This window comes from Salvelinus namaycush, chromosome 16 (assembly GCF_016432855.1).
Source record: "Salvelinus namaycush isolate Seneca chromosome 16, SaNama_1.0, whole genome shotgun sequence".
In the NCBI taxonomy this organism is placed as follows: domain Eukaryota; kingdom Metazoa; phylum Chordata; class Actinopteri; order Salmoniformes; family Salmonidae; genus Salvelinus; species Salvelinus namaycush.
In genome coordinates, this window is record NC_052322.1 from 27,770,380 (window position 1) to 27,796,099 (window position 25,720).

The 25,720-nt window shown below is 42.6% G+C and overlaps 1 protein-coding gene across 3 annotated transcripts; it reads left to right on the forward strand.

The window, feature by feature from the left end:
* The first annotated feature begins 141 nt into the window (after positions 1 to 141).
* Positions 142 to 23,873, forward strand: LOC120061265 (acetyl-coenzyme A synthetase, cytoplasmic-like). Of its 3 annotated transcripts, XM_039010952.1 has the most exons (18): positions 142 to 1,128; positions 1,930 to 2,125; positions 7,610 to 7,805; positions 8,316 to 8,388; positions 9,049 to 9,124; positions 9,341 to 9,452; positions 10,289 to 10,336; positions 14,673 to 14,810; positions 14,938 to 15,108; positions 17,063 to 17,196; positions 18,789 to 18,921; positions 19,538 to 19,594; positions 19,720 to 19,800; positions 19,990 to 20,098; positions 20,296 to 20,364; positions 20,662 to 20,838; positions 20,968 to 21,042; positions 21,213 to 23,873. In XM_039010952.1, the coding sequence occupies exons 1-18, from the start codon at positions 1,002 to 1,004 to the stop codon at positions 21,338 to 21,340; spliced, it is 2,100 nt and encodes a 699-aa protein (XP_038866880.1). In that variant the 5' UTR covers positions 142 to 1,001; the 3' UTR covers positions 21,341 to 23,873. The 3 variants fall into 3 exon arrangements, with proteins under 3 accessions (XP_038866880.1, XP_038866881.1, XP_038866882.1); XM_039010953.1 differs by lacking the exon at positions 10,289 to 10,336 and having other exon boundaries at positions 143 to 1,128; XM_039010954.1 differs by lacking the exon at positions 1,930 to 2,125 and having other exon boundaries at positions 1,016 to 1,128.
* Positions 23,874 to 25,720: the final 1,847 nt, after the last annotated feature.

Genomic DNA, 25,720 nt, shown 5'->3' on the forward strand with positions numbered 1-25,720 from the left:
ACACACACACCTGATGAGAGGAAAGTTTATCAACAAAAATACCCTTTGGCTTTGGAGGAAGTGGAGGTATCTTTCAAACGTATTTAATGGAATCGTAATCGTTCTCCTCAAATATGATTGGCTGCCGCTCCGCCCATTTTAGGGCCAACCGGAGTTCAGTTTACCGTCATTCCTCATGCGCTCTTCGCGTTGTCTCTGTCTTCAAAAGACAACATTTGGACGAAGGGCAGACCACCTCCACTTCAGGGAAAACGGATACTTTTGCAGATAAACATTCCATGTTGCTTAATTTGAATGGAAGAAGGCGCCATCAAGTCAAGTGGTGTCCAACCTACCACTTCAAACAGAACGGCCTCGTCTCGCTCTCAAGTCAATCGTTTGCTACTTCCTTATAGTTATAGCAGCTAGATTTTTTTTTTTTTTTTTTACAAGGATTTGAACTCCAGCCAGCGGTGGGTCTAAGTTAGCTAGCTAACTGAAAACGCAGTTATGAACCTTTTGAATAGCAAGAAGTGGTTTATATTTTAAGCTATTTTCTAACGCGTTGAATAGCTGATGTCGCTAAAGTTAGCTAGCTGCTATCTCGTTTCTTTTGGGTTCCACTGCCTGGAAATATTGATTGGATTTGCAACCAGCTAAGTTAACGTTGGCTAGTTTGACAGTTAGCTAACGTCATTATCTCAGTTAACGTACTGTATTGCTTTCCTATGCATTAATCGAGATAGTCGACTTCTAAAGTAGCTAGGAGGCTAAAGAAGCATCCTTAAACAAGGAAGTAAGAATGAACTATGCCAGTTGTACCATTGTTTTTGTTCAATACCATGCAGTGAGAGGGTGACTCACTGGAGGCTTTTTTTAAATTGCACGTAGTAGTTTGAGCTGCAGTAAGCACGAACAAATAGCGCAATTTATCGTCAATACCATTTTTCGCAGCTTTGCCATCTTTTGTCTCGTATTTCGATAGTTAGGATAGATAGCTAGCCAGCTGACTCGAGGGCAAAATGATTCCAGACAAAGCACCGAAGGAGGATGTATTTCATGCAGGAGGAGACTTAAAGAAGGATGCTCATGTACCCAACTTTGAGAAGTACAAAGAACTCTACCTGAAATCAATTGAAAATCCAGATGGTAGGTTTATTTACAAATACATTTAAATCAAATTGAATTAGTCACATGCGCCGAATACAAGCGGTGTAGACCTTACAATGAAATACTTACAAGCCCCAAACCAAAAATGCAGTTTAAAAAATACGAAATAAAGGTAACAAGTAGTTTAACTAGCAGCAGTAAAAAAAAAAAAAAAAAAAAAAAAAATAGCGAGATTATGTACGGGTTAGTCGAGGTAATGTGTACTTGTAGGTAGAGTTATTAAAGTGACAATGCATATATAATAACGTGAGAGGGGGGGGGGGGGCAATGCAAATAGTCTGGGTAGCCATTTGATTAGATGTTCATGAGTCTTATGGCTTGTGGGTAGAAGCTGTTAAGAAGCCTCTTGGACTTAGACTTGGAACTCCGGTACCACTTGTCGTGTGGTAGCAGAGCGAACTGTCTATGGCTGGGGTGGCTTATCAAAGCCTTGTGGAAATAAAAGTATTGCATGAACAAAAACCTTTGACTTATACCAGCAGTAGGTCTTGTTTTACTTCAGACCCCAGTGTATAGATTTTGCCAGCATATCTTTCACATGTCTATGCTAGTGTGCTTGTCTTGCTTCATGTTTGCTTTTTTTCCTGTAACATGGTTTAGACATTTGGGAGAATCTTACTCGGAAGCTTTCCAACAACTGTGGGCATGTCAAGGAAATGTGACACAAGAAATGAATGTGTTTGTCATTTCTGTGTTCTCTGGTGGGGGAGGATGATTGTTCCTATCAGCCACCTGTCATGGGTCATCAGAATGGCCCTTCATTATGTTTCCTTGTTCCAGCGTTCTGGGGTGACATTGCAAAAGACTTCTACTGGAAGTCGAAGCACACGGGCCAGTTCATGGACTACAACTTTGACGTGACGAAGGGGGAGATCTACATCAAGTGCATGGAGGGGGCCACCACCAACATCTGCTACAACGTCCTGGACTGTAACGTTCATGAGAGGAGGCTAGGGGACAAAGTGGCATTCTACTGGTGTGTCAAATCAAATTTTATGGGTCACATACACATGGTTAGCAGATGTTATTGCGAGTGTTGCGAAATGCTTGTGACTCTAGTTCCGACAGTGCAGCAATATCTAACAAGTAATCTTAACAATTCCACAACTATCTAATACACACATCTAAGTAAAGGAATGGAATAAGAATATTTAAATATATGGATGAGCAATGACTGAGCGGCTTAGGCAAGATGCAATAGATGGTATAAAATACAGTTTATACATATGAGATGAGTAATGCAAGATATGTAAACATTATTGAAGTGACTAGTAATCCAGTTATTGAAGTGGCCAATAACTTCAAGTTTGTATGTAGGCAGCAGCCTCACTGTGTTAGTGATGGCTGTTTAAAAGTCTGATGGCCTGTGTATGTGTGTTGAAAGGGGTTATGGAGGCTGTCAAAGCACTCTCTCCTTGACATTGTATGGTTCACTGCTTGAGGAGAGTGCCCCTCTGGAACAATTTGATGGAATTCTAGGACAGGAGGCTGAATGCTTCTACAATGATCCTCGGTCCTTTGTATCTGATCTTGTCTGAAATGACTAGTGCTCAAAACCCCCGCCCCCCTCTTTTGTAAAGCCAGCCCCAGGTCAGAGATGTCCTCATGAATGAATAGTGAATCTATGAGGACGGATAGACTTCTAGTGCTGGGTGGGTTATTTAGGGATGTGGTAGCTACTTGTGTGTTTTGTTGGTATGAGTGAATAGGAGAGCTTTGAAGTTGAGACACAATACACACATGCTCTTTGCTCACCCCATTAACCACACCAGACTAGGTCATTTAGACCACAGGGAACTGACATCGATGTATGCTGCAGTTTTGATATGCTCTAGTCTCAAGTGTATGTGTCTTGCAAATTGTTGTGCATTTACCAGTTGATGTCTAATGATGAACAGCATTGGGCCTACACTTGACTTTGACTGCGTATGTTACTCGGAGGTCTCAACTTAACTGATTTTAGAAAACCGACTTCTCACTATAGGAGATGTTTTTTCTCACTAGTAGAATTTTGAAGTGTATTCCTTGCCGACAGGCTAGTCATTACAGTTATTAAAGTTGGGAGAGATTTTGCAAAACTTAGACATTTCTTTGTCCCACGTTGCTCTAGCGTAAAATGCAATGTTCTCTGCAGTCTCTTCCAGTGCTCATGACTCCTCAAGTGTGAATGTCTGTCCTATCAGTTCCAATGTACTGTCAGCCATACCATTAGATTTGCCCTGCTACTTCTCAGCTTATTCAATCCAATGGATATGTCCTTTTCTTTATCAAGTTACTTTTTGGTCTCGCAATGTTGTAATAGGCTAGCTTTTTGTCTGGGGATAGTCTACTTTAGCTGTTTTGTCCCTAAATTATCTAATTTGTATTATAAACTGGGTAGTTTGAGCCCTGAATGCTGATTTGGCTGAAAGCCGTGGTATATCAGACCGTATACCATGGGTATGATGAAACATTTATTTTTATAGCTCTAATTACATTGGTAACCAGTTTATAATAGAAATAAGGCTTGAGATATATGGCCAATATACCACGGCTAAGGGCTGTGTCTTAGCACTCTGTGTTGTCGTGCATAAGAACAGCCCTTAGCTTTGGTATATTGGCCATATACCACACCCCCTCGGGCCTTATTGCTTAACTATAGTTTGTTTATTTAGTGCATGTGTAGGTAATAGGCAGGCCTATGTTTTTGTCTGTCCTCTGCCAACCTCACAACAGAGTTGGCGTCTTTGTCATCTGTACTTTGACATCTTGAACGTGAGTGGAAAGATTTTTTTCTTCTGCTGACTATTTATAGGAGTGTGTGTGTGTGTTTCGCCACACTCTGTCACCACCAGAGAGAGGGAAACTGTTTGGATGACCTTGACCTACCAGCAATGGTGTAGTTTTCTGCCAATGAGCAGAATGCAGCTCACAAACATAAATCTAAAAGGGAGCAGTGGGCAGTCTCTAGTGAGAGATCCATGTTGTGTGAAAGCAGAGCTTTGCATGGGTATTTTCCTCCTCGCGCTCTTGCACATAAAACGTTGTGAGATAACAGTGGCCTTCTACAGTATCTGGGAGGCCTATTGTGTTGCACAATAGGAAAGACCAAACTCGGCCTTTCCTTTAGATTTCCTATTAGACACGGCTGTGTTTTGTTTATATTAAGCAATGTGTGTCCTGGACTGTAGAGGAGAACTCCAAATGCTATTAAGTTTATCATAAGTCTATGTGCTGTTTGCTCAAATGCATTTGCTACCTCAAATGAGAAATCCATTATCTTCTCTCCCACACTGATTTCTGTCTGGCAGAGTTACTTTCGTACTCAAATTAACAAGGTATGGCAGAGCAACTACACAATTAGTGATTGTTATCCTTGGGTGGAATGTGGGCTGATTGGGTGAACTTGGTTACAGTGAGTTTTGCTCTAATTTTGTAGAAGTCCCTAGGGGCTCTTGTTATGGGCCAGTGGGATAAGAGGGCCAACTGTGTAAGGGACACAGTGCTTTAACCTCAAAGTCTAAGCTGTTGGGTGGGGGTGGGGGACTAAGCTAACATATGGACTTGTTTCAAGATGGTCATACCATGGATGATTTAGCTATTTGATTTTGAATTTTTAGGACCACTTTAGGTATATATAAAAAATATTTGTTGCCACAAATCTACCTTCATCCTTCCATTCGTTTGTATGGGTTCCCTTCAGACGGGTCCTGTGACTCTTGTGAGGGTGTAGAGAACAACATGTTCGTGAGTTTCCCCTTTCCATAGAGTGGCCATAATAGTACTGTAGGCCAAACCGTTTGGACGTTACAGACGTTTTCGTGAAGACTGATATTCGGGATGTCTAACGAACACCGCTGTAGCGCGGCCATAGGCGGATGCGTTGGACTGAGACGTAGCCTATGCAATATCTCTCAAGCTGACATCTCTAGCTTAAACTGACCGTTTCTGAAGCAGATTTTTGTATTTTGATACTTCGATTGAAGCACGGGAGTCGATAGACTCTTAAGGATTAACAGAGGTACAATCATGCCCAGTAACCACACAGTCCCAAATTCTACCGTTAGTGCGCACACTGCCATTTTAAGAGCTTGTCCTTAGTTTGCCGGTCATGCGTTTCTCGTTTTTAAAGGTGATTCCAAGAGACAAATGATTCCACAGCTCAGGCACATTGCTGAGTAAAGCAGAGAGCCACAATGTCACAGTTTATTACTTTAACTGTAGGCACATGGGATACTTAGCTAGAATTTATCCACATTGAATATTAGGTTTGTGAGCATGTTGGTGTGCTTGAATGGTTTGAGTAGAAAGCAGGGGTTTAGTATTACTCGTCTTCAGAATTTTTGGGGGGATAACATCTACAGTGCCTTCAGAAAGTATTCGTACACCTTGACTTCCACATTTTTGTTGTTACACCCTGAATTCAAAATGGATTAAATCTTTTTTTCCCCGCACATCTACACAACCCATAATGACAGTGAAAACTTGTTTTTAGAAATGTTTGCAAATGTATTTCAAATTTAAATATCATATTACGTAAGTATTCACACCCCAAAGTTAATACTTTTGTAGAAGCACCTTTTGGCAGCGATTACAACTGTGAATCTTAAGAGCTTTCCAACCCTGGATTATACAACATTTGCCCATTTTATTCTTATTTAAAATGATTCAAGCGCTGTCAAGTTGATCATTGTCAAGTCTTGCCATAGATTTTCAAAACAGTAACTAGGCTACTCAGGAACATTCAATGTCGTCTTGGTAAGCAACTCCAGTGTATATTTGGCCTTGTGTTTAAGGTTATTGTCCTGCTGAAAGGTCAATTCGTCTCCCAGTGTCTGTTGGAAAGCAGACTGAACCAGGTTTTCCTCTAGGATTTTGCCTGTGCTTAGCTGTATACCCATAACATGATGCAGCCACCACCATGCTTGAGTTAGGAAGGACACCTGTTAATTAACTTCACCATGCTCAGAGATATTCGGCGTCTGCTTTTTTTCATTATTACACATCTACCAATCGGTGCCCTTCTTTGCAAGGCGTTGAAAAACCTTCTTGGTCTTTGTGGTTGAATCTCTGCTTGAAATTCACTACTCGAATGAGAGACCATAAAGATAATTGTATGTGTGGTGTACAGTGATGGGGTAGTTATTCAAAAATCATGTTACCCTCTATTGAACATAGAATGAGTCCATGCAACTTGTGGAATTGTTAGGCACAGTTTTACTCCTGAACTTACGTAGGCTTGACAACGAAGGGGTTGACTACTTATTGACTCGACAACGTTTAACTTTTTTTTTTTAAATAAACATTTCTAAAATGTTCTAACAAAATTCCACTTTGACATTAAGAGGATTGTGTGTAGATCAGTGACACAAAATCCCATTTTTATCCATTTTAAATTTAACCTTTTCTCCAGTCTGAGGTCCTGAGCGCTCTGGAGCAGGTTTTCATCAAGGATCTCTCTGTACTTTGCTCTGTTAATCTTTCCTTCAACTCTGACTAGTCTTCCAGTCCCTGCCACTGGAATACCCCACAGAATGATGCTGCCGCTACCATGCTTCACTGTAACGATGGTGTAAGGTTTCCTCCAGAAGTGATGCTTGGCATTCAGGCATAAGAGTTCAATCTTGGTTTTATCAGACCAGAGAATCTTGTTTCTCATAGTTTGAGAGTCCTTAAGTGCCTTTTGGCAAACTCCAAGTGGCTGTCATGTACCTTTTACTGGGGTGAGGAGTGGCTTCTGTCTGGCCACTCTACCATAGGCCTGATTGGTGGAGTGCTGCAGAGATGGTTGTCCTTCTGGAAGGTTTTCTGATCTCCACAGAGGAACTCTGGCGCTCTGTCAGAGTGACCATTGAGTTCTTGGTCACCTCCCAGACCAAGGCCCTTCTCCCCCAATTGCGGAGTTTGGTCGGGCAGCCAGCTCTAGGAAGAGTCTTGGTGGTTCCAAACTTCTTCCATTTTAAGAAAGCTGGAGGCCACTGTGTTGTTGGGGACCTTCATTTGCTGCAGATCTTTTTTGGTAGCTTTCCCCAGGTGTATGCCTCGGAGCTCTATGGAAAATTCCTTCGACCTCATGGCTTGGTTTTTGCTCTGACATGCACTGTCAACTGTGGGACCTTATATAGATAGGTGTGTGCCTTTCCAAATCATGTCCAATCAATTGAATTTACCACAGGTGGACTCCAATCAAGTTGTAGAAACATCTCAAGGATGATCAATGGAAACAGGATGCACCTGAGCTCAATTTTGAATCTCATAGCAAAGGGTCTGAATAGTTATGTAAATGTATTTCTGTTTTAAATTTCTAAAATCCAGTTTTTCCTTTGTCATTATGGGGTATTGTGTGTAGATTGAGGATTTTTATTTAATCCATTTTGGAATGAGGCTGTAACGTAACAATGTGGAAAAAGAGAAGGCGTCTAAATATTTTCAGAATGCACTGTATCTCTGTATGATATCTATGCTGTTGGTCCCCTTACAGGGAAGGGAACGAGCCTGGCGACGAGAGCACGGTGACATACAGAGAGCTGCTCCAGCAGGTTTGCCAGTTTGCCAATGTGCTCAAGTCCCAGGGGGTGAAGAAGGGCGACCGCGTGTCCATCTACATGCCAATGGTGGTGGAGCTGGTGGTGGCCATGCTGGCCTGTGTCCGCATCGGGGCTGTGCACTCAATCGTGGTGAGTAATTAACAACATACACCTAAACTGTCTGGATTAGGCAGATTTTCCGTGGCAAAAAATAAAACACGAAGCAGACTTTATGATCCTTTTAAAATCCTACTTTATGTAAAATATTGTGTGCTCTAGCTTGCGAAATAAGTGTGACTGGGTGACAACATGAGGCTGTGTTTTCCAACATTAGGACTGTTTTGCTCTAAGTCTGCTTCATGTTTGCTCCTTTTCTTCCTGACGTCATACTGGTATCATTGACAACCCTAAAACCTATAGGCACATCATACCAGCCGGATTTATACCGTCATTAAAGTGCACTTCAGCGACCTTGAATTAGTAGGTAAAGTGGCTGTAATACCCATTTTGCTAGCTTTTTCCTCATACAGACTTAGAAGGAACAGATCTATCTACCAACACCCTACAAGGCAAACAGAATAGGCAAACACTTTACAGTGCATTTGCACACAGTACACTGTGTATTTGATGTGTGTATTTCTATGTGTGTGTACTATCCAGTTTGCAGGCTTTTCGGCAGAGTCGCTGTGCGAAAGGATCCTGGACTCCCAGTGCTCGTTGCTGATCACGGCCGGTGAGACTGCAAACTAAACTGCAGTAATAAAGACACTCTTATTAGATTGGATTACAGTGCCACAGATTATCCCCTGACCCCCTAATCCACAGTGTTAATTAGCGTGGCTTTGTACTCATCATAGTGAGCCCAGCCCACTGTACAGGCCTACTGCATCACTGTACAGCTTTGGATTTGGAGTGACACTAATCGGATAACCACCATAACCTCTTTAGATGGTGACCCATTGTGAGTGACTGGGTGTGGTCCTGGGCAATTTTGGTCTATGGCTGAAGACTGTTACATGGGGAATTAAGGGAATTAAAAACGTTGCACATTAGCGACACCCGTTGGCTGCTGTTCAATTACACTAGAACCCAGACATGCATTCATTTGATATCCTAAAACATTTTGGAGCTGAGCACGCAATACTAAAATGTTTTGCTACATATGAATATAATCTAAGAATCATTCATTTTTGTTGTCAGCGGATTTTAAAATATCAATATGAAGATTGTTCCCAGGTTGTGACAGGTTTATGCCAATGCAGTCAGACCGACAGTACCAGTGAAGTCCTGTCGATAGCAAGCACTGCCCTGCCTTTCTCTCATTGATCGGTGTGCACCCTTTGACCTCATCCGTTCTGAACTCCCCCATCCCATCATACCCCCCCTCTCTCAGATGGCTTCTACAGAGGAGATAAGCTCATCAACCTGAAGGTGATCGCTGACGACGCACTACAGAAATGCAGGGACAAGTAAGGACACACTTTCTATCTGACTAGCCAGTCGCGTATACAGACTTCTACTCTCTCTTTGCTTGATATTTACAACACATCCTTACCGATAGATATCTGTATGTTTACTTGGAGAGGGTCATGCAGACTTTGTTCATGTGAATCACGACTCTGTCCTTTTACTTTGTCTCTTCTTCTACTCTTTCACACTGCCCAACTCTCTTTTCCATCTGTCAGGAGTTTCCCAGTACAGAGGTGTATCATGCTTAAACACCTGTCCAAGGAGGTGGAGGCCATTCCCCTCAGCTCTCAGTCTCCCCCAGCCAAGCGGCCCTGTCCTGACCTGCAGGTGAGACCACCAGCAAAAGCTCTCTCACGCGCCTCTGTCTCTACAGGGTTCTATTCATTAGAGCACACCACAGCAAACTGTTTTGCAACGGAAATTAAAAATGGGTGTTTGTTCTTGGACAATTACCCCTTTTTCTCCCCGATTTCGTGTTATCCAATTGGTAGTTAGTCTTGTCCCATCGCAACAACTCCCCTACGGACTCGGGAGAGGCGACGGTTGAGAGCCATGTGTCCTCCGAAACACGACCCTGCCAAGCCACACTGATTCTTGACATGCTGCTCTCTTAACCCGGAAGCCAGCCTCACCAATGTGTTAGAGGAAACACCGTACAACTGGCGACCGAAGTCAGCATGCATGCGCCTGGCCCGCGCGATAGGACATCCCAGCCGGCCAAACCCTCCCCTAACCAGGACGATGCTGGGCCAATTGTGCGCCGCCTCATGGGTCTCCCGGTTGCGAGACAGCCTGGGATCGAAACCGGGTCTGTAGTGACGCCTCTAGCACTGCGATGCGGTGCCTTAGACCGCTGTCCCTCCCTGTTAGTTTTTTCCGGTTGGTGCCTAATGAATACGACCACTGTGTTCATAGGGCAGGTCTCTCACCTTTAACATTTGCTACTGGGGCTACTGTTTAATTAATAAATACCTTATTTTCACTTTAATGTTAACTCCCTACTGTGTTTGTTTTTCACGTATCTCCAGAAACAGTCAACACGTAGATAGTCCTTTGGCGAAGCCTGTACGGCTTTGTCTCGATGTCATGGTTCAAATGACATGAAGCCACCTCTTTTTATGTTTGTTCAAATAGGCCTAACCATTTCCATTAACCCCTTCTAGCAGGAGAAACAGAAAGACAGAGTAAAGAAAATCCGTCCCGTCCCTCAGGTATTTCAGATTTCCCTGAGCTTGAATTCTCTCCATTTCTTGTCCTTTTCTTCTTAACACCTGTCTGATCTACTTGTCAGCGGTAGGCTAACCCTGGGGGTGAATCGTGTTACACATATAGTAACACCCCTCTGTCTGAGTTTCTGTCTGTCAGCTCACACCTGTCAGGGGTCCCTTACCTGATCTCTGCCTGGCTTTAGGCTTTACTTTCGCTGCATTATGTAACTTTTTGGGCTACCTGACCAAATCCACATAGAAATGTGTGTTATAGATTTGTCACTAATTGAGAGCAAGTCTAAGAAGCGGTAGATGTGAGCTTTTTTTTGGCGGCAGTTAGCCTAGTGGTTAGAGCGTTTGGTCAGTAACCGAAAGGTCGAATCCCCGAGCTGACAAGGTAAAAATCTGTCGGTCTGCCCCTGAACAAGGCTGTTGGCCTACCGGGGAACGGTGGGTTGTCATTGTAAATAAGAATTTGTTCTTAACTGACTTGCCTAGTTAAATAAAAAAATATTTCTATCCTTCCCGTTCTAATGTATCGCTTTTGTGTCTTTTACTTTCAAACAGCTGAAAATACAATATTTTTGGTTATGGAAATTATATTTCACTGCGTTATTTGTATTTCACTGCATATTTATATTTCACTGCTTGTATTGTCACAAACTGAAATTAGGCATTAGAACTATTAGACTATTAGAATTAACTATTAGAATTTTACCAGCCAGGAAATGTCTGACCAATTTCTGCGTAGTGCATCTTTAAGATGGTGATAAATACTATTAGGTTTGACCTGAAAGAAACACTGGATACGTTTACATGCACACTAATAATTCGACCTTAAACTGATTTATGGCAGTAGGCAAATTATGCAATAGTCATGTAAACGCCTTACTCTGCTATCTTAATCGGCGTAAGGTCAAAATCGAAGTAAACATACGCCAATTAAAACAACAGATTTTCTGAGCAATCTTTCTAATTATTAAGCCCTGTAAACAACGTAATCGGCGTTCCAGCGGTGTAGTTGATCGTTGCTTGTGGTAGCACCAGCCGAGCGAGCCAACCGCTTTAGTGTGAGTGAAGTGAGTTCGGAACAACTGAATGTATGGGTCTTAGAAGTAGTTTTCACATGTTCGAACTCCGAATCAAATATGCTTCCCAAAAATAACATGTTTGCTGTTGTAGAACGTTTATTTTGATTGCGTGTTTTCTGCATTTATCAGAGTGCCATCAAGTAGCCTGATTTCAGATGTGTCCATACAAACAGGATTGTTAAAGAAATCATTCTTCTTGCAAAGCATGTAAACTTTTATTCAAACTATTTATTAATCTGACTATCCACAATAATCACATTATTGTGTGCATGTAACCACACTCACTGAAGGATAAACAATGACTAAGGTTTCAGATAAGAGGTAATTGACCCCTGACTCCATGTAGATGTAATTGAAAGTGGGGTCTTTCATTTCATGCTTCAGATAATGTCTGTTTTTTTTTAAAGCCTTACTGAGATTGTGCACCACTGTCAAATACACTCAGTTTATTAGGTACACCCATCTAGTACTGGGTCGGACCCGCCTTTGCCTCCAGAACAACCCAAATTCTCCGGGGTGTGGAAATGTTGTTCAGTTGGTATCAAGGGACCTAACGTGTGCCAGGAAAACATTTCCCACACCATTACACCACCAGCCTCTACCGGTGACAGCAGGCAGGATGGGGCCGTGGACTTACGCCAAATCCTGATTCTGCCATCAGCATGACGCAACAGGAACCAGGATTCGTCGGACCAGGCAATGTTTTTCCACTCCTCAATTGTCCACTGTTGGTGCTGGAGCCACTTCTTCTTGTTTTTAGCTGATGGGGGTGGAGTCCGGTGTGGTCGACTGTTGCCATAGCCCATGAGTGACACGGACCGACTAGTTGCGCGTTCCGAGATGCCGTTCTGCACACCACTATTGTACTACGCCGTTAATTGCCTGTTTATGGCCCGCCTGTTAGCTTGCGCAATTATTGCCATTCTCCTTCGACCTCTCTTATCAACGAGCTGTTTTCGCCCACAGGACTGCTGCTGACGGGATGTTTTTTGTTTGTAGCACCATTCTCGGTAAACCCTAGACACTGTCGTGCGTGAAAAGCCCAGGAGACTGGTCATTTCTGATACTGGAACGAGTGCGCCTGGCACCGGCGATCAGTTACTTAGATCACTTGTTTGACCCATTCTATAACGTTCAATCGAATAGTAAGTAAATGCTCCGATGCCTGTCTGCCTGCTTTATATAGCAAGCCACGACCACTTGACTCATCGTATGTTGGAGAGAACCATTTTTGTGAACAGGTTGTTGTACCTAATAAACTGTCCACTGAGTGTATATCAATACATGTGCAACACTATCAATGTTATGCACATTTGGCATATTTCAGAAAAAAAATTCAAGAAATGCAGGGCCCTACCCATATTTTTAGAACATCTGTTCAGTGTATTTCATTAGCCCCACCCATGTAGTGACCTTTACCTTCTTATGGCTGCATCCCGCTACCGGGATCGATATGACAGCAGCCAGTGAAATTGCAGGGCGCCAAATACAAACAACAGAAATCTCATAATTAAAATTCCTCAAACATACATGTGTCTATTATAATTTTAAAGGTAATCTTGTTGTTAATCCCACCAAAGTGTCTGATTTCAAATATGCTTTTCAGCGAAAGCACTACAAACGATTGTTAGGTCACCACCAAACCACAATAAGCACAGGCATTTTTCCAGCTAAAGATAGCTTTCACAAAAAGCAGAAATAGAGATAAAATTTATCACTAACCTTTGATTATCTTCATCAGATGACACTCATGGGACTTCATGTTACACAATACATGCATGTTTTGTTTGATAAAGTTCATATTTATAACAAAACATCTGAGTTTACATTGGCGCGTTACATTCACTAGTTCCAAAAACATCAAGTGATTTTGCATAGCCACATCGTTTCAACAGAAATACTCATCATAAATGTAGATGATAATACAAGTTATACACATGGAATTATAGATATACCTCTCCTTAATGCAACCGCTGTGTCAGATTTTTAAAAAAATAACAGAAAAAGAAAATCATGCAATAATCTGAGACGGAGCTCAGAACAATAGCCAAATTAGCCGCCATGTTGGACTCAACAGAAACCAGAAAATACATGATAAATGTTTCCTTACCTTTGATGAACTTCATCAGAATGCAGTCCTAGGAATCCCAGGTCCACAATAAATGCTTGATTTGTTCGATTATGTCCAATTAGCTACTTTGGTTAGCGCGTTAGCGGTAAACAATTCCAAAGTCACAAAGCGCATCCACTATAACGTGACGAAATGTCCAAAAGTTCCGTAACAGTCAGTAGAAAGATGTCAAACGATGTACTGAATCAATCTTTAGAATGTTGTTAACATACATCTTGAATAACGTTCCAACCGGAGAATTAGATTGACTTCAGAAGAGCGGTGGAACGGAGGTCCTCATGTGAAGGCGCGTGGTCACCTCATGGCAGTGATTACTAATTCCTGTCTCCTTCGGCCCCCCTTCACATTAGTCATCAGACAAAGTTCTATTGACTGTTGACATCTAGTGGAAGCCGTAGGAAGTGAAAACTCATCCATATCTCGCTGTAATTTCAATGGGAGCTTGGTTGAAATTCCAACAGCCTCAGAAAAAATCCAAACAGGAAGTGGAACTTCTCAGGTTTTTGCCTGCCATATGAGTTCTGTTATACTCACAGACATAATTCAAACCGTTTTAGAAACTTCAGAGTGTTTTCTATCCATTACGAATAATAATATGCATATATTAGCAACTGGGACTGAGGAGCAGGCAGTTTACTATGGGCACCTCTGTGCACCTTTCATCCAAGCTACTCAATACTGCCCCTGCAGCCATAAGAAGTTAACCCCGAGAGCAGCATTTTAGGAGAGTAATTTGATTGTGAACTCTAGGAGTTAACAAATGTTTTAACTTCTCTCGCCATTGTCTCAGACTGTTAAAGTGTAAACCACGCTGATTCACTTAGACTTACCAGCACCTTTTATAGCTCATTTTTTGTCTTATCTGACCATGTTTGATTTGAGCTAACATTCTCACTCCTGATTTAGGGATTAGAAGCATTTATACTTTTCTTCCTACTGCTATCAATTAGGCTTGGTTGTTGCTCTTGACCGAATCAAAGTAAGATTAGACTTCTTTTTCTTTTTTTTTGCCTATGATCGTTATCAGGATGTCTTGATGTGGTCTCTCAAGAGCTGTAAAAATTCAGGGATCCATGTCATTGTGTGGTTTTTACCAGAGTGTGTGTGGTTCCGCCAGGTGCCGTGGAACCCTGAGGTGGATCAGTGCTGGCTCAGCCTGCTGAGTGGTGTGTCTGAGGAATGTGAACCAGAGTGGTGTGACTCTGAGGATCCCCTCTTCATCCTCTACACCAGCGGCTCCACCGGGAAACCCAAGGTACACATGCTATGCAGCAGTGGCACTCCGTTTCTAACTCCCTTTCTCTCATTTTGATATAGATTTTTGCACTCTGTCTTCACATACGTGTAAATGCTGCTGTGGTGATCATGTGTCTTGTAATCAGGGTGTGCTGCACACGATCGGTGGCTATATGCTCTACGTGGCCACCACCTTCAAACTGGTGTTTGACTACCATCCTGATGATGTGTACTGGTGCACGGCCGACATCGGCTGGATCACGGGCCACTCCTACATCACCTACGGGCCCCTGGCTAACGGGGCCACCAGTGTTCTGGTGAGTGGATGGCCACAGGCTTAATACTGTCATTTAGAGGAGAAAGAGGGCTGTCTGAAATGGAACCTTATTCTGTTTGGAATCTGGTCTAAAGTAGTGCACTATAAATAGGGAATAGGGCCCTGGTCTAAAGTAGTGCACCATATATAGGGAATAGGGCCCTGGTCTAAAGTAGTGCACTATAAACAGTTGAAGTCGGAACTCCACAAATTTCTTTTTAAGAAACTATAGTTTTGGCAAGTCGGTTAGGACATCTTCTTTGTGCATGACAAGTACTTTTTCCAACAATTGTTTACAGACAGATTATTTCACTTATAATTCACTGTATCACAATTCCAGTGGATCAGAAGTTTACATACACTAAGTTGACTGTGCCTTTAAACAGCTTGGAAAATTCCAGAAAATGATGTCATGGCTTTAGAAGCTTCTGATAGGCTAATTGACATCATTTCAGTCAATTGCAGGTGTACCTGTGGATATATTTCAAGGTCTACCTTCAAACTCAGTGCCTCTGCTTGACATCATGGAAAAATCAAAAGAAATCAGCCAAGACCTCAGAAAAAATTGTAGACCTCCACAAGTCTGGTTCATCCTTGGGAATAATTTCCAAATGCCTGAAGGTACCACGTTCATCTGTACAAACAATAGTACGCAAGTATAAACCCTATGGGACCACGCATCCATCATACTGCTCAGGAAGGAGTCGTGTTCTGTCTCCTAGAGATGAAACGTGCTTTGGTGCGAAAAGTGCAAATCAATCCCAGAACAACAGCAAAGGACCTTGTGAAGATGCTGGAGGAAACGGGTACAAAAGTATCTATATCCACAGTAAAACGAGTCCTATATCGACATAACCTGAAAGGCCGCTCAGCAAGGAAGAAGCCACTGCTCCATAACCACCATAAAAAAGCCAGACTACAACTGGCTTTGCAACTGCACATGGGGACAAAGATTGTACTTTTTGGAGAAATGTCCTCTGGTCTGATGAAACAAAAATAGAACAGTTTGGCCATAATGACCATCATTATGTTTGGAGGAAAAACGGGGAGGCTTGCAAGCCAAAGAACACCATCCCAACCGTGAAGCACGGGGGTGGCAGCATCATGCTGTGGGGGTGCTTTGCTGCAGGAGGAACTGGTGCACTTCACAAAATAGATGGCATCATGAGGTAGGAAAACTGTGGATATATTGAAGCAACATCAAGACATCAGTCAGGAAGTTCAAGCTTGGTTGCAAATGGGTTTTCCAAATGGACAATGACCCCAAGCATACTTCCAAAGTTGTGGCAAAATGGCTTAAGGACAACAAAGTCATAAAAGCTGAAATAAATAATTCTCTCTACTATATTATTCTGACATTTCACATTCTTAAGATAAAGTTGTGATCCTAAGTGACCTAAGACAGGGACTTTTTACTAGAATTAAATGTCAGGAATTGTGAAACTGAGTTTAAATGTATTTGGCTAAGGTGAATGTAAACTTCCGACTTCAACTGTATATAGGGAATAGGGCCCTAGTCTAAAGTTGTGCACTATATATAGGGAATAGGGTGCTCTTTTGGACACTTGGACACACCCAGAGTATTTTTATGATTAAATGTGATAAGTTTATCATTGTTATATTGAACGAAGGCTTTACAATGTTGTGCAACAGGACTTCATAATGTTGTATGACCTTAAATGTGTCTAAAACGTCCATAGTCCAGTTTGACAAACGTTAGAGATATTTGTTTTATAACCAAGTCATGGTTTTATTGACTAATATCATAAAGCGACTCATAAAAAGGTATTCTCATGTGTGTATAAACAGGAGGGGAAGATGGAAGGGGATGTTATTTTCTACCTCTACTTGTTCCTGTAGTTCAGACAGCTATTGATGACTTAGTTAGGTTATGATCATGAGGTTGTGTTTACACCATCTGCCTCTGTTTTGATGTGAATTTGATACATGTTCAGTTCGAGGGTCTGCCCACCTATCCGGACGTCAGCCGCATGTGGGAGATAGTCGACAAGTACCAAGTCACCAAGTTCTACACGGCGCCCACAGCCATCCGCCTCCTCATGAAATATGGGAGCGAGCCCGTCCAGAAGTGAGTCTCCACACTCTTGGCTCATTCAGCCTGTTCCGCACAAGGATTGTGTTCATTAGGGCACACTGTAACAAAACTGTTCAAATTGGACAGTACCTCCTTGTTGACCCTGTTTAAAATTTAAAAAAAATCTATCCTATTGAACATGACCTTGGCCTGAGTATGATAGGGCTTCATAGTACAGAAGAAGCATTCCTGTATCTACAGATTGAGTTCTCCATCTGTTTATATTATCATTTAATCCACTAGAGTCTAAGATGAGGGGGGGGGTTCTACTAAACTATATGGAATTGGTTTAAGATGGTCATACCAAGAATAATTTAGCTATTTGAGTTTATGGACCACTTAATAAGGTTGTGGTCACCAACCACCTATTGACTGGTCGATCTCCAAGGTATTCCTAGTCGATCGCCAAACATTTCTATTAAAAAAACAACAGTACGCCTTGCCTTCCTATTATTTTTTTATTTGTCCCAGGCTGTTGGCAGTAGGTGCACCTGTTTCAGCTGCTCTGTGTACCGGGTAGGCAACTTTTTGAACCATTTCATGTCTGAAGTTACGAACTCTGCCTTTCCCGGGGGGAGCCAATCAAGTGCACTATAGGCCTACCACTGGCCAATCGGATGGCTCAGATTACCGTGTCTGCAGTAACGTAGCAGGTGTAAAAGAAAGCTACAGCAAAGTTGATACTGTGAGATTTCTAATCTTTTTAAACCATGACTAGAGCGAGGCTGGCAACAAATACAGCAAAGAGCTGCTGTTTTTGAGTTTAAGGTTTTACTCAGCACTGTCAGCTTCATACATGGATAAACAGACAGTCCCAAACAAAGTTTGTTCTGAAGTCCTATATCTGAGAGATATAAGAAAGTTTAGTTAAATATATCTGATCTCCATATTTACTCAACTGGTACTGAGGGAACTTCAGACGAGGCTTGTGGGTGTCCTAGAGCAAAACAAACGACGTACGTGTTCGTGAGACATTCACCTTTCCACAAAGGGGTCATATTAGTGTGTAGCCCAAACGGTTCAGATGCTACAGACAGAAGTTGGCAGATCGGATTTACAGACTTCAGACAAGTCCTATGACTCTTGTGCGGGTCGTAGAGCAAAACAGAGAACACCATCTTTCCATAGAGACATCCTGATTTTCGGGCTGTCTCGTTACCTGACAAACACCGCTCTAGCTTTGCCACCTTTCACAGCAGATGTGTAAGGCTGACATCGGCGGATGCAGTGGATTGAGATGCAGCCCGTGTTAAAACACATCTTTAGCTTAAACTGACAGATTTTGATGGGGATTTTTGTATTATGCTCATTAGATTTCCACGGAGCCATGTTAGCATGACGTAACGCGGAGTACCTGGATACAGCCCTTAGCCGTGGTATATTGGCAATATACCGAAAACCTCCGAGGTGCCTTATTGCTATTATAAACTGGTTACCAGTGTAATTAGAGCGGTAAAAATACATGTTTTCAGGGCTCAAACCACCCAGTTTATAAACTGATATATATAAGTGTTGGCAAATGTCTGCATGTTTTGTTTGAGGCTATGGGGGTGTCTGTTAACCCTTTCCCTCCCTGTGTGTGTCAGGTACAAGCGGGATTCTCTGAAGGTGCTGGGGACGGTGGGGGAGCCCATCAACCCGGAGGCGTGGCAGTGGTACTACAGCGTGGTGGGGGAGAAGAGGTGCCCCGTGGTCGACACCTTCTGGCAGACTGAGACCGTCAGCAGTTTATTCTTTTTAATGAATTTTAGATTAACACACATCAAAAAATAATGTTACTGAATAGATTTTATTGAATGGAGTGGCTGCATTCTCTTGACTCTCTACTTCACGCACATTTTTTTGTCCCCTGTGGCGATGATCGGTCTTTGACTGGCGTAGCCTACAAACTTCGACGTGTACCGAAGACATGATCGATTTGTACAACAAACGTCATTGTCTGTAACAGTAGGCTATTACAAACATAAGCACGACACCGACAGGCAGTCTGTGTGCTACTGCAATGTTCTTAGTTACAACAGACAGAAATAGCCTACATCCTAATATATTTTTGGAGTGTTGGTTCAAATCACTGTGGGCTTTTTATTTCAGCTGTTCATAAATAAGGCAGACGTAGGTTACATTTATCATGTTGATCAAAACATTTCAGAATGTGATTTGGTTCTTTAGCTCTGGGTAAGATGCTTCCGGTGGGGGAGGAATGGGGCGTTTACCTTCGGTCACGCAGTCTGTCTTGATTCAATACGTTAAAGACATGGATGAATTTATTGAATGGACATCTTTCTGTAACTGTAATCTCTGTTCTGACTGAATCTCTTCCCATTGGCTGTCTCAGGGTGGCCACGTGTTGACTCCTCTACCTGCTGCCACGCCCATGAAGCCTGGCTCTGCTGTAAGTGTTGTTATATTGACAATATCAACTTCCCAATTCCTGCTCACTGAGATGCTCCCTCCCTGTCATCATGTGGGATAAGTTGGTCTAAATTGCCTTCTGGTCTTTTCCCATTTCTCCACCAGACGTTTCCTTTCTTTGGAGTTGTCCCTGCCATTTTGAATGAGTCTGGGGAGGAGCTTGAGGGACCAAGCGAGGGTTACCTGGTAAGACAACGGGAGCAATTAGTTATCCAGAAGTTTATGTAGAGATCTACCCAGTACTAAACATTAGATTAATTCTCACTCCAATACGCAATATTCTCACTGCAGTATGCTGTCGGCTGTCTATATTTGATGAAGTGGATCTTCACTGCTTGTTTGACTTTGGACATCCTTGCTTCTTATCCCCCTCAGGTGTTCAAACAGCCCTGGCCAGGAGTCATGAGGACTGTGTATGGGAACCACCAGAGGTTTGAGACCACCTACTTCGAGCAATTCCCAGGATACTACGTCACTGGTGACGGTAAGATGAGTCTAACATGGCTAACACAGTCCTGAGCACCATTAATGACTGACGTTTTGTAGAATAACTCACACATTTACCATATGTATTCTTTGAGTCTCATTGTGTCATGGACAGGGTTTTTTTTGTATACTAAATTAAGACCCTCTGTTGTTGACATGGAAATCGCATTAATATATTGCTGTTTTCCCCCCCAGGTTGCCGTAGAGATAAGGACGGGTATTACTGGATCACAGGGAGGATAGATGACATGTTGAATGTCTCAGGTGAGCACTTCCATCAGCTGGAGCTCTGTGAAATGTGATGTACAGTGTGTTGGAGTCGTCTGTCCTGTCATCTGCACTACTGCTAGTATAGTGCTCTAACAGGTGTTCATATATCTTGAGCTGGGGAGGTATAGAACTACCACTACTAGGGCACTGTCTGCTGTTGTGAAATATTAATGGTTGTCTTCTAGTCATGCTGCATTGCATGTAAGATAACCTTCTCTTACTTGTGATTTACAGTAGAGATCAGTGGACTGTTGTACTATATGATAATCCTGTGGGTTGTGTGTACATCAGGTCACCTGCTGAGCACGGCAGAGGTGGAGTCAGCCTTGGTGGAGCACGAGGCGGTGGTCGAGGCAGCGGTAGTTAGCAGGCCGCACCCTATCAAAGGGGAGAGTCTCTACTGCTTCGTCACGCTTACCGACGGAGTCAGCTTCAGCCGCACCCTGGAGGCCCAGTTAAAGAAACAAGGTACGTTTTATGTGTGTATAAAGCCAACTACAGTACTGTCACTGAACATGATAAAGGGGATTGTCCTACACTGTCTGCATGCATCCCACACCGACAATAGGTTTCTGTACTGTTTATCTGCTTTGATAGTGAGAGAGAAGATTGGTGCCATTGCCACTCCAGACTTTATACAGAATGCCCCAGGCCTTCCCAAGACCAGATCAGGTGAGCGTGTACCTTGGTTATGATTGTTGGTTATGATTTTATTCTGTACAAACATGGTTTTGTATGTGAACATGTAACATTTTCCACTATGATTTGAAAGGTGTTTTGAATGAGAGCTGGTAACTTCATTAGTGACTGACTTGCCTTTACTTCCCCCTCTGTGTACACAGGTAAGATCATGCGGCGTGTGCTACGTAAGATTGCCCGTAACGAGCAAGACCTGGGCGATGTGTCCACGCTAGCCGACTCCTCGGTCATCGAACTGCTCTTCCAGAACCGCTGCTGTGGCGCAATGTGAGCTCACAACTACAGAGGAGGTCAGAGAGCCCTGACACTCTTACCGAGGCTAAACAGGAAGGAAGAGGACGAGGAGCAGAAGGAGATGTATAAATGTAACTGTAGAGCCTTCACTGTGGGACTCAAGCCAACACTGGGGTTAAAGAAACACAACAAAATCCCTCTAGTTTGTCAGAAGTTCAGTTCTCCCCTCTTATGAAGTACACTTGATGTACTATTAGATTCAAAAGTTATTTTTTTTTCTCTCCATTTGAACTATGTAGACTTTTGTCCTTTTTATTTCATTGCCGTTTGACAAAGGATCGCTATGCATGTTTGTCTGCACGCTTGAAATGTTTTAAGTTGTTGAGATGCATTTTCCACTCCATCTTTGTCTTTTTCGAGTATCAGAGGGGGCTTGTTAGTGTGTACTAGCAGAACTGCGCTGAACACTCCTCTTTCCTCTGTTTAGACTGGGTTGATTGTATTAGAAATAAATCCAAGGTCCCCCTTTGAAGAAATAAATGAAGGATAACTGAAGCTTTCAAAAACCCATTTATATGGCCTATGTCATTCACCAGCAACTGTCATGCTATTTAAGAGGGTCTGACGGGTTATGCCACACTTGGCATAGATTCAAGGACCTGTTCTATTACCCTTTATATATGCTATGGCTTTGCTTCTACACAGAGTGTACTAAACATTAAAAACACCTTCTTAATATTGAGTCGCACCCCCCCTTGCCCTCAGAACAGCCTCAATTCGTCGGGGCATAAACTCTACAAGGTGTCGCAAGTGTTCCACAGCTTTCACCTGGTCAGTCTGTTATGGAAAGAGCAGGTGTTTCTAATGTTTTGTAACTCAGTGTATATGATTTGTGAATAACTTATATAGTCCTTATGAAGTTTTGAAATCCTTCAGTTTGTTTAAAGTGGGACCAAACATAAAATGCAAAACCTGTTTAAATGTATTCTAGTATTTTAAATATATATTTCATAAACTATCATTGTGTTCATGTGCCAACATTGTAAAAAAAAAAAAAAAAAAAAAGGGAAAAAAAGACTAAGCTATTTGTTTAGAAAGCATTTGTCTGTTATGTCACATGTTTTGCAGTTTTATCTTTTTGTTGCCCCTTTGTATCAAAGTGACATGCAATAACAGTAAATGGACTGACTGCTTCCTGTGATCTGTTTTTATTATTTAGGGATATAAACCTGTGTTCTAGGCACCAAATGGTAGAAAACAAACCAACAGGGAGAGACTACTTTGACTTTACATTTTTTTTTTTTTTTTCTGTTGTAAAACTTGTAAAAATGTTTTCCATCGCATGTCCTAATGAGTACAACTCTGTGCTGGGCATGTTGGAGCGCTGTAATCGCTCAGCTGCGTCTCATCTCACACCTTTGCAGTTCTTCTTGACTTTCTACGTTCCCAGTAGATGGTGCTATTATTATACAAGACCTACAGTATACTGTGTTCAGTTATTAGCTGGAATCCTTAGTTGCTACTGTTTTTACTCATAAATGGATGATGTATATATCCATTGTTTCTTGAAAAAGATATATAAATGCCTCATGGGCTTAGTTTAACTGGTGTACACCATCAGAACTCTATAAGCTTGTTTTATTCCAATGTTTGTAAACAAACAATATATGGGCTCAAAACATGGTTAAACTAATTGTAATATCAAGGATGGTCAGACATTGCAGCCATAGCTCTATCTTTGAATTTGAGTGGTTCCATTTCTCCAGGCCCATCCCTCAACTTTTACAGAAACAAAGGCTATTGACTGCTTTGTATTGTTTCAATTAAGAACTCTAGTTTTAAAGAACAGGATCTTTGGGTATCTGACAAAAAGAATGATAGAGTCCTGTAGTGGCCAAAAGGCCATGTTAGCATGGGCAGCACCGTTGAATGCTTCCACCATTTTAGTGTAATCATTGGGTGGGACTTCCAACTTCATTGGCTGATCCCTCCTGGTGACCCTGTTGGGTCATGTCCAACCGTGTCATCAGGAGGGATCAGCCAAACGTGAAGAAGAAAATTGACTACTTCGAAATGGAGATAGCACGGGCAGTGCCATAGAGGCACTACCATAGATACTTCCCTAATCAGCCTTACTGCTTTATGCTACGCTGACTGTTAAAACAACTAGGGGCTTCTTCATCTTGTCGATAATTGACATTTGTCTGCAATAATTGGCATAAAAAAAATTTCAGGGTCACTTGGATACATTATCATAAGATGAGTAAACAAGTCCTTAATCTTTCCCTTAATCTTTCCTTTTTGTGTCGCATCCATTTTTCTGGTCATTTGACTGAATCATAAAATAGTCTAATATTGGAAAGTGTGAATGTATTAAAGGATATGCTACTGCTGTAAATTAAGTAATTATGTGTGTGCTGTCTGGCTTGCTTATATAATTGAGTTGTAGCTGACCCATTATTTTTTTGTATTGTTTGTTCATGCCCTTTTTCATCAACTGCCTATTTAACTGGAAGCCACCAGCCAGTATCCTGTAGAGTCGAAGATGAATAAATATATTAATGATCCACTCGCTCTTCATCGTGTTCTACTCACTGATTGATTTCTTCTCAGATTTCTCCTAGAATGGAACCTGCCTTCTGTTTAAGTGGAACCAGCACCACCCCCAAGATGGCAGTGATGGAGCATAGATGAGACTTAGTAACTATAGTAGTATCCTTTGTCATTGTGTGTAGACTGGAGAGAGGGTATACTCCACAGGAGGTTGGTGGCAACTTAATTAGTGAGGACAGGCTTATGGTATTGTCTGGAGTGCAATAAGTGGAATGGTATCAAATACATGTGGTTTCCATGTGTTTGATACCATTCCATTTTCTCCATTCCAGCCGTTATTATGAGCCGTTCTCTCAGCAGCCTCCACTGAACTCTAGCTATGAATATATAGATTTTTCAAATTCTATTGAGTCTATATAATGAAATACATGCTTATCTAGTATAGGAAATTGATACGCACTTGTGTGATGTTGATCGGTAACATGAACCATTTGCTGCCCATGGGGATGGCTGGGACTGAATAATTGATGAAGTTGTTATTGGTTTTGGGGTAGAGGCTGGACGTATTCATTGTATTCATGTCCAGCAGCATGTGTTCATTATATATATCTGGCTCCCTTCTTCCAGCTCAGTTTTGCTCAGGGACATGAACAGCCCTAACGACGCTGTGGTCGTTCATCAATGAGACAGGTGAAGCAAAGGGGTTTGTCCTCATGTTTTGGTGAGGTGTGTGTGAGAGAGAGTTGCTGGGGGACCACATGATGTGTCAGGTTATTGTATGTCCAGGTCACCAAAATCCATACCTAGCTAGTTCACAGTATGAGACCTACGGTATGTGCCTCTATGCTTTGTCCTCTTTTTAGCATTCCCTCCACACATAAAACCTGAGCACCCCCAAGCTGCATCTGAAATGGCACACTATTCCCTATATAGTGCACTACTTTTGACCAGGGCCGATGTGGCTCTAGTCAAAAGTAGTGCACTATATAGGGAATAGAGTGCAATTTTGGACACAAGCTCAGATTGATCCATTCATCCGTAGGTTCATCTTCTCAACCCTCCTCTGGTGATAGATACAGTCTATTCAGGTCAGTAATAGTAGACCCTGGCCAGCCAGTCAAACGGCCAACTTGCAGTTTCTTTAATGGGAGGGGGCTGGTCTTGTCTGTGCTGTAGTCTGGGTAGGAAGGGCAGCTCCACTGAGACAGGATTTAAATCATAGGAAACTCAGTCTCACAGTGTGTGTGCGTGTGTGTGTGTGCGGGCGTTCGTGTCTCTGTGTGTGTTCCTGTACGTGTTTCTGTACTTGCGTGTGTGTATTGCCCATACATGTGTAATTTTAAGACTAAAGTAGGGTGTGTCAGTCCCCCACCATGGCCTGTTGATGGGGTCCGTCTGGGGGTGGCAGGCAGGCAGGATGAGGGGACAGCCCTGGGAGTCCCCTGGGTGCACTGGTTGGGCGTGTTGGCCCAGCTGTCCAGCCGCTTGACCCTTGTGAGCATAATGTGCAGTGGAGAGGCAGGCCGTTGTTGTTTATGCATGCAGTAGGCTGACTGTGACAACAGGAGACTGGACAGGAGGAAGAGAGGGTTCTAGAGGCCTCAGAGAGCAGGGAGGGGGAAGGGAGAGAGGTGACAGAGGAAGGGAGAGAAGGTGACAGAGGAAGGGAGAGAGAGAAGGTGACAGAGGAGTGCAAGGCAGGAGGATATGAGGATGTACGGTGAATGTTTGGGTTGGTGCCGTGGCGGAGATCTTTGTGGGCTATACTCGGCCTTGTCTCAGGATGGTAAGTTGGTGGTTGAAGATATCCCTCTAGTGGTGTGGGGGCTGTGCTTTGGCAAAGTGGGTGGGGTTATATCCTGCC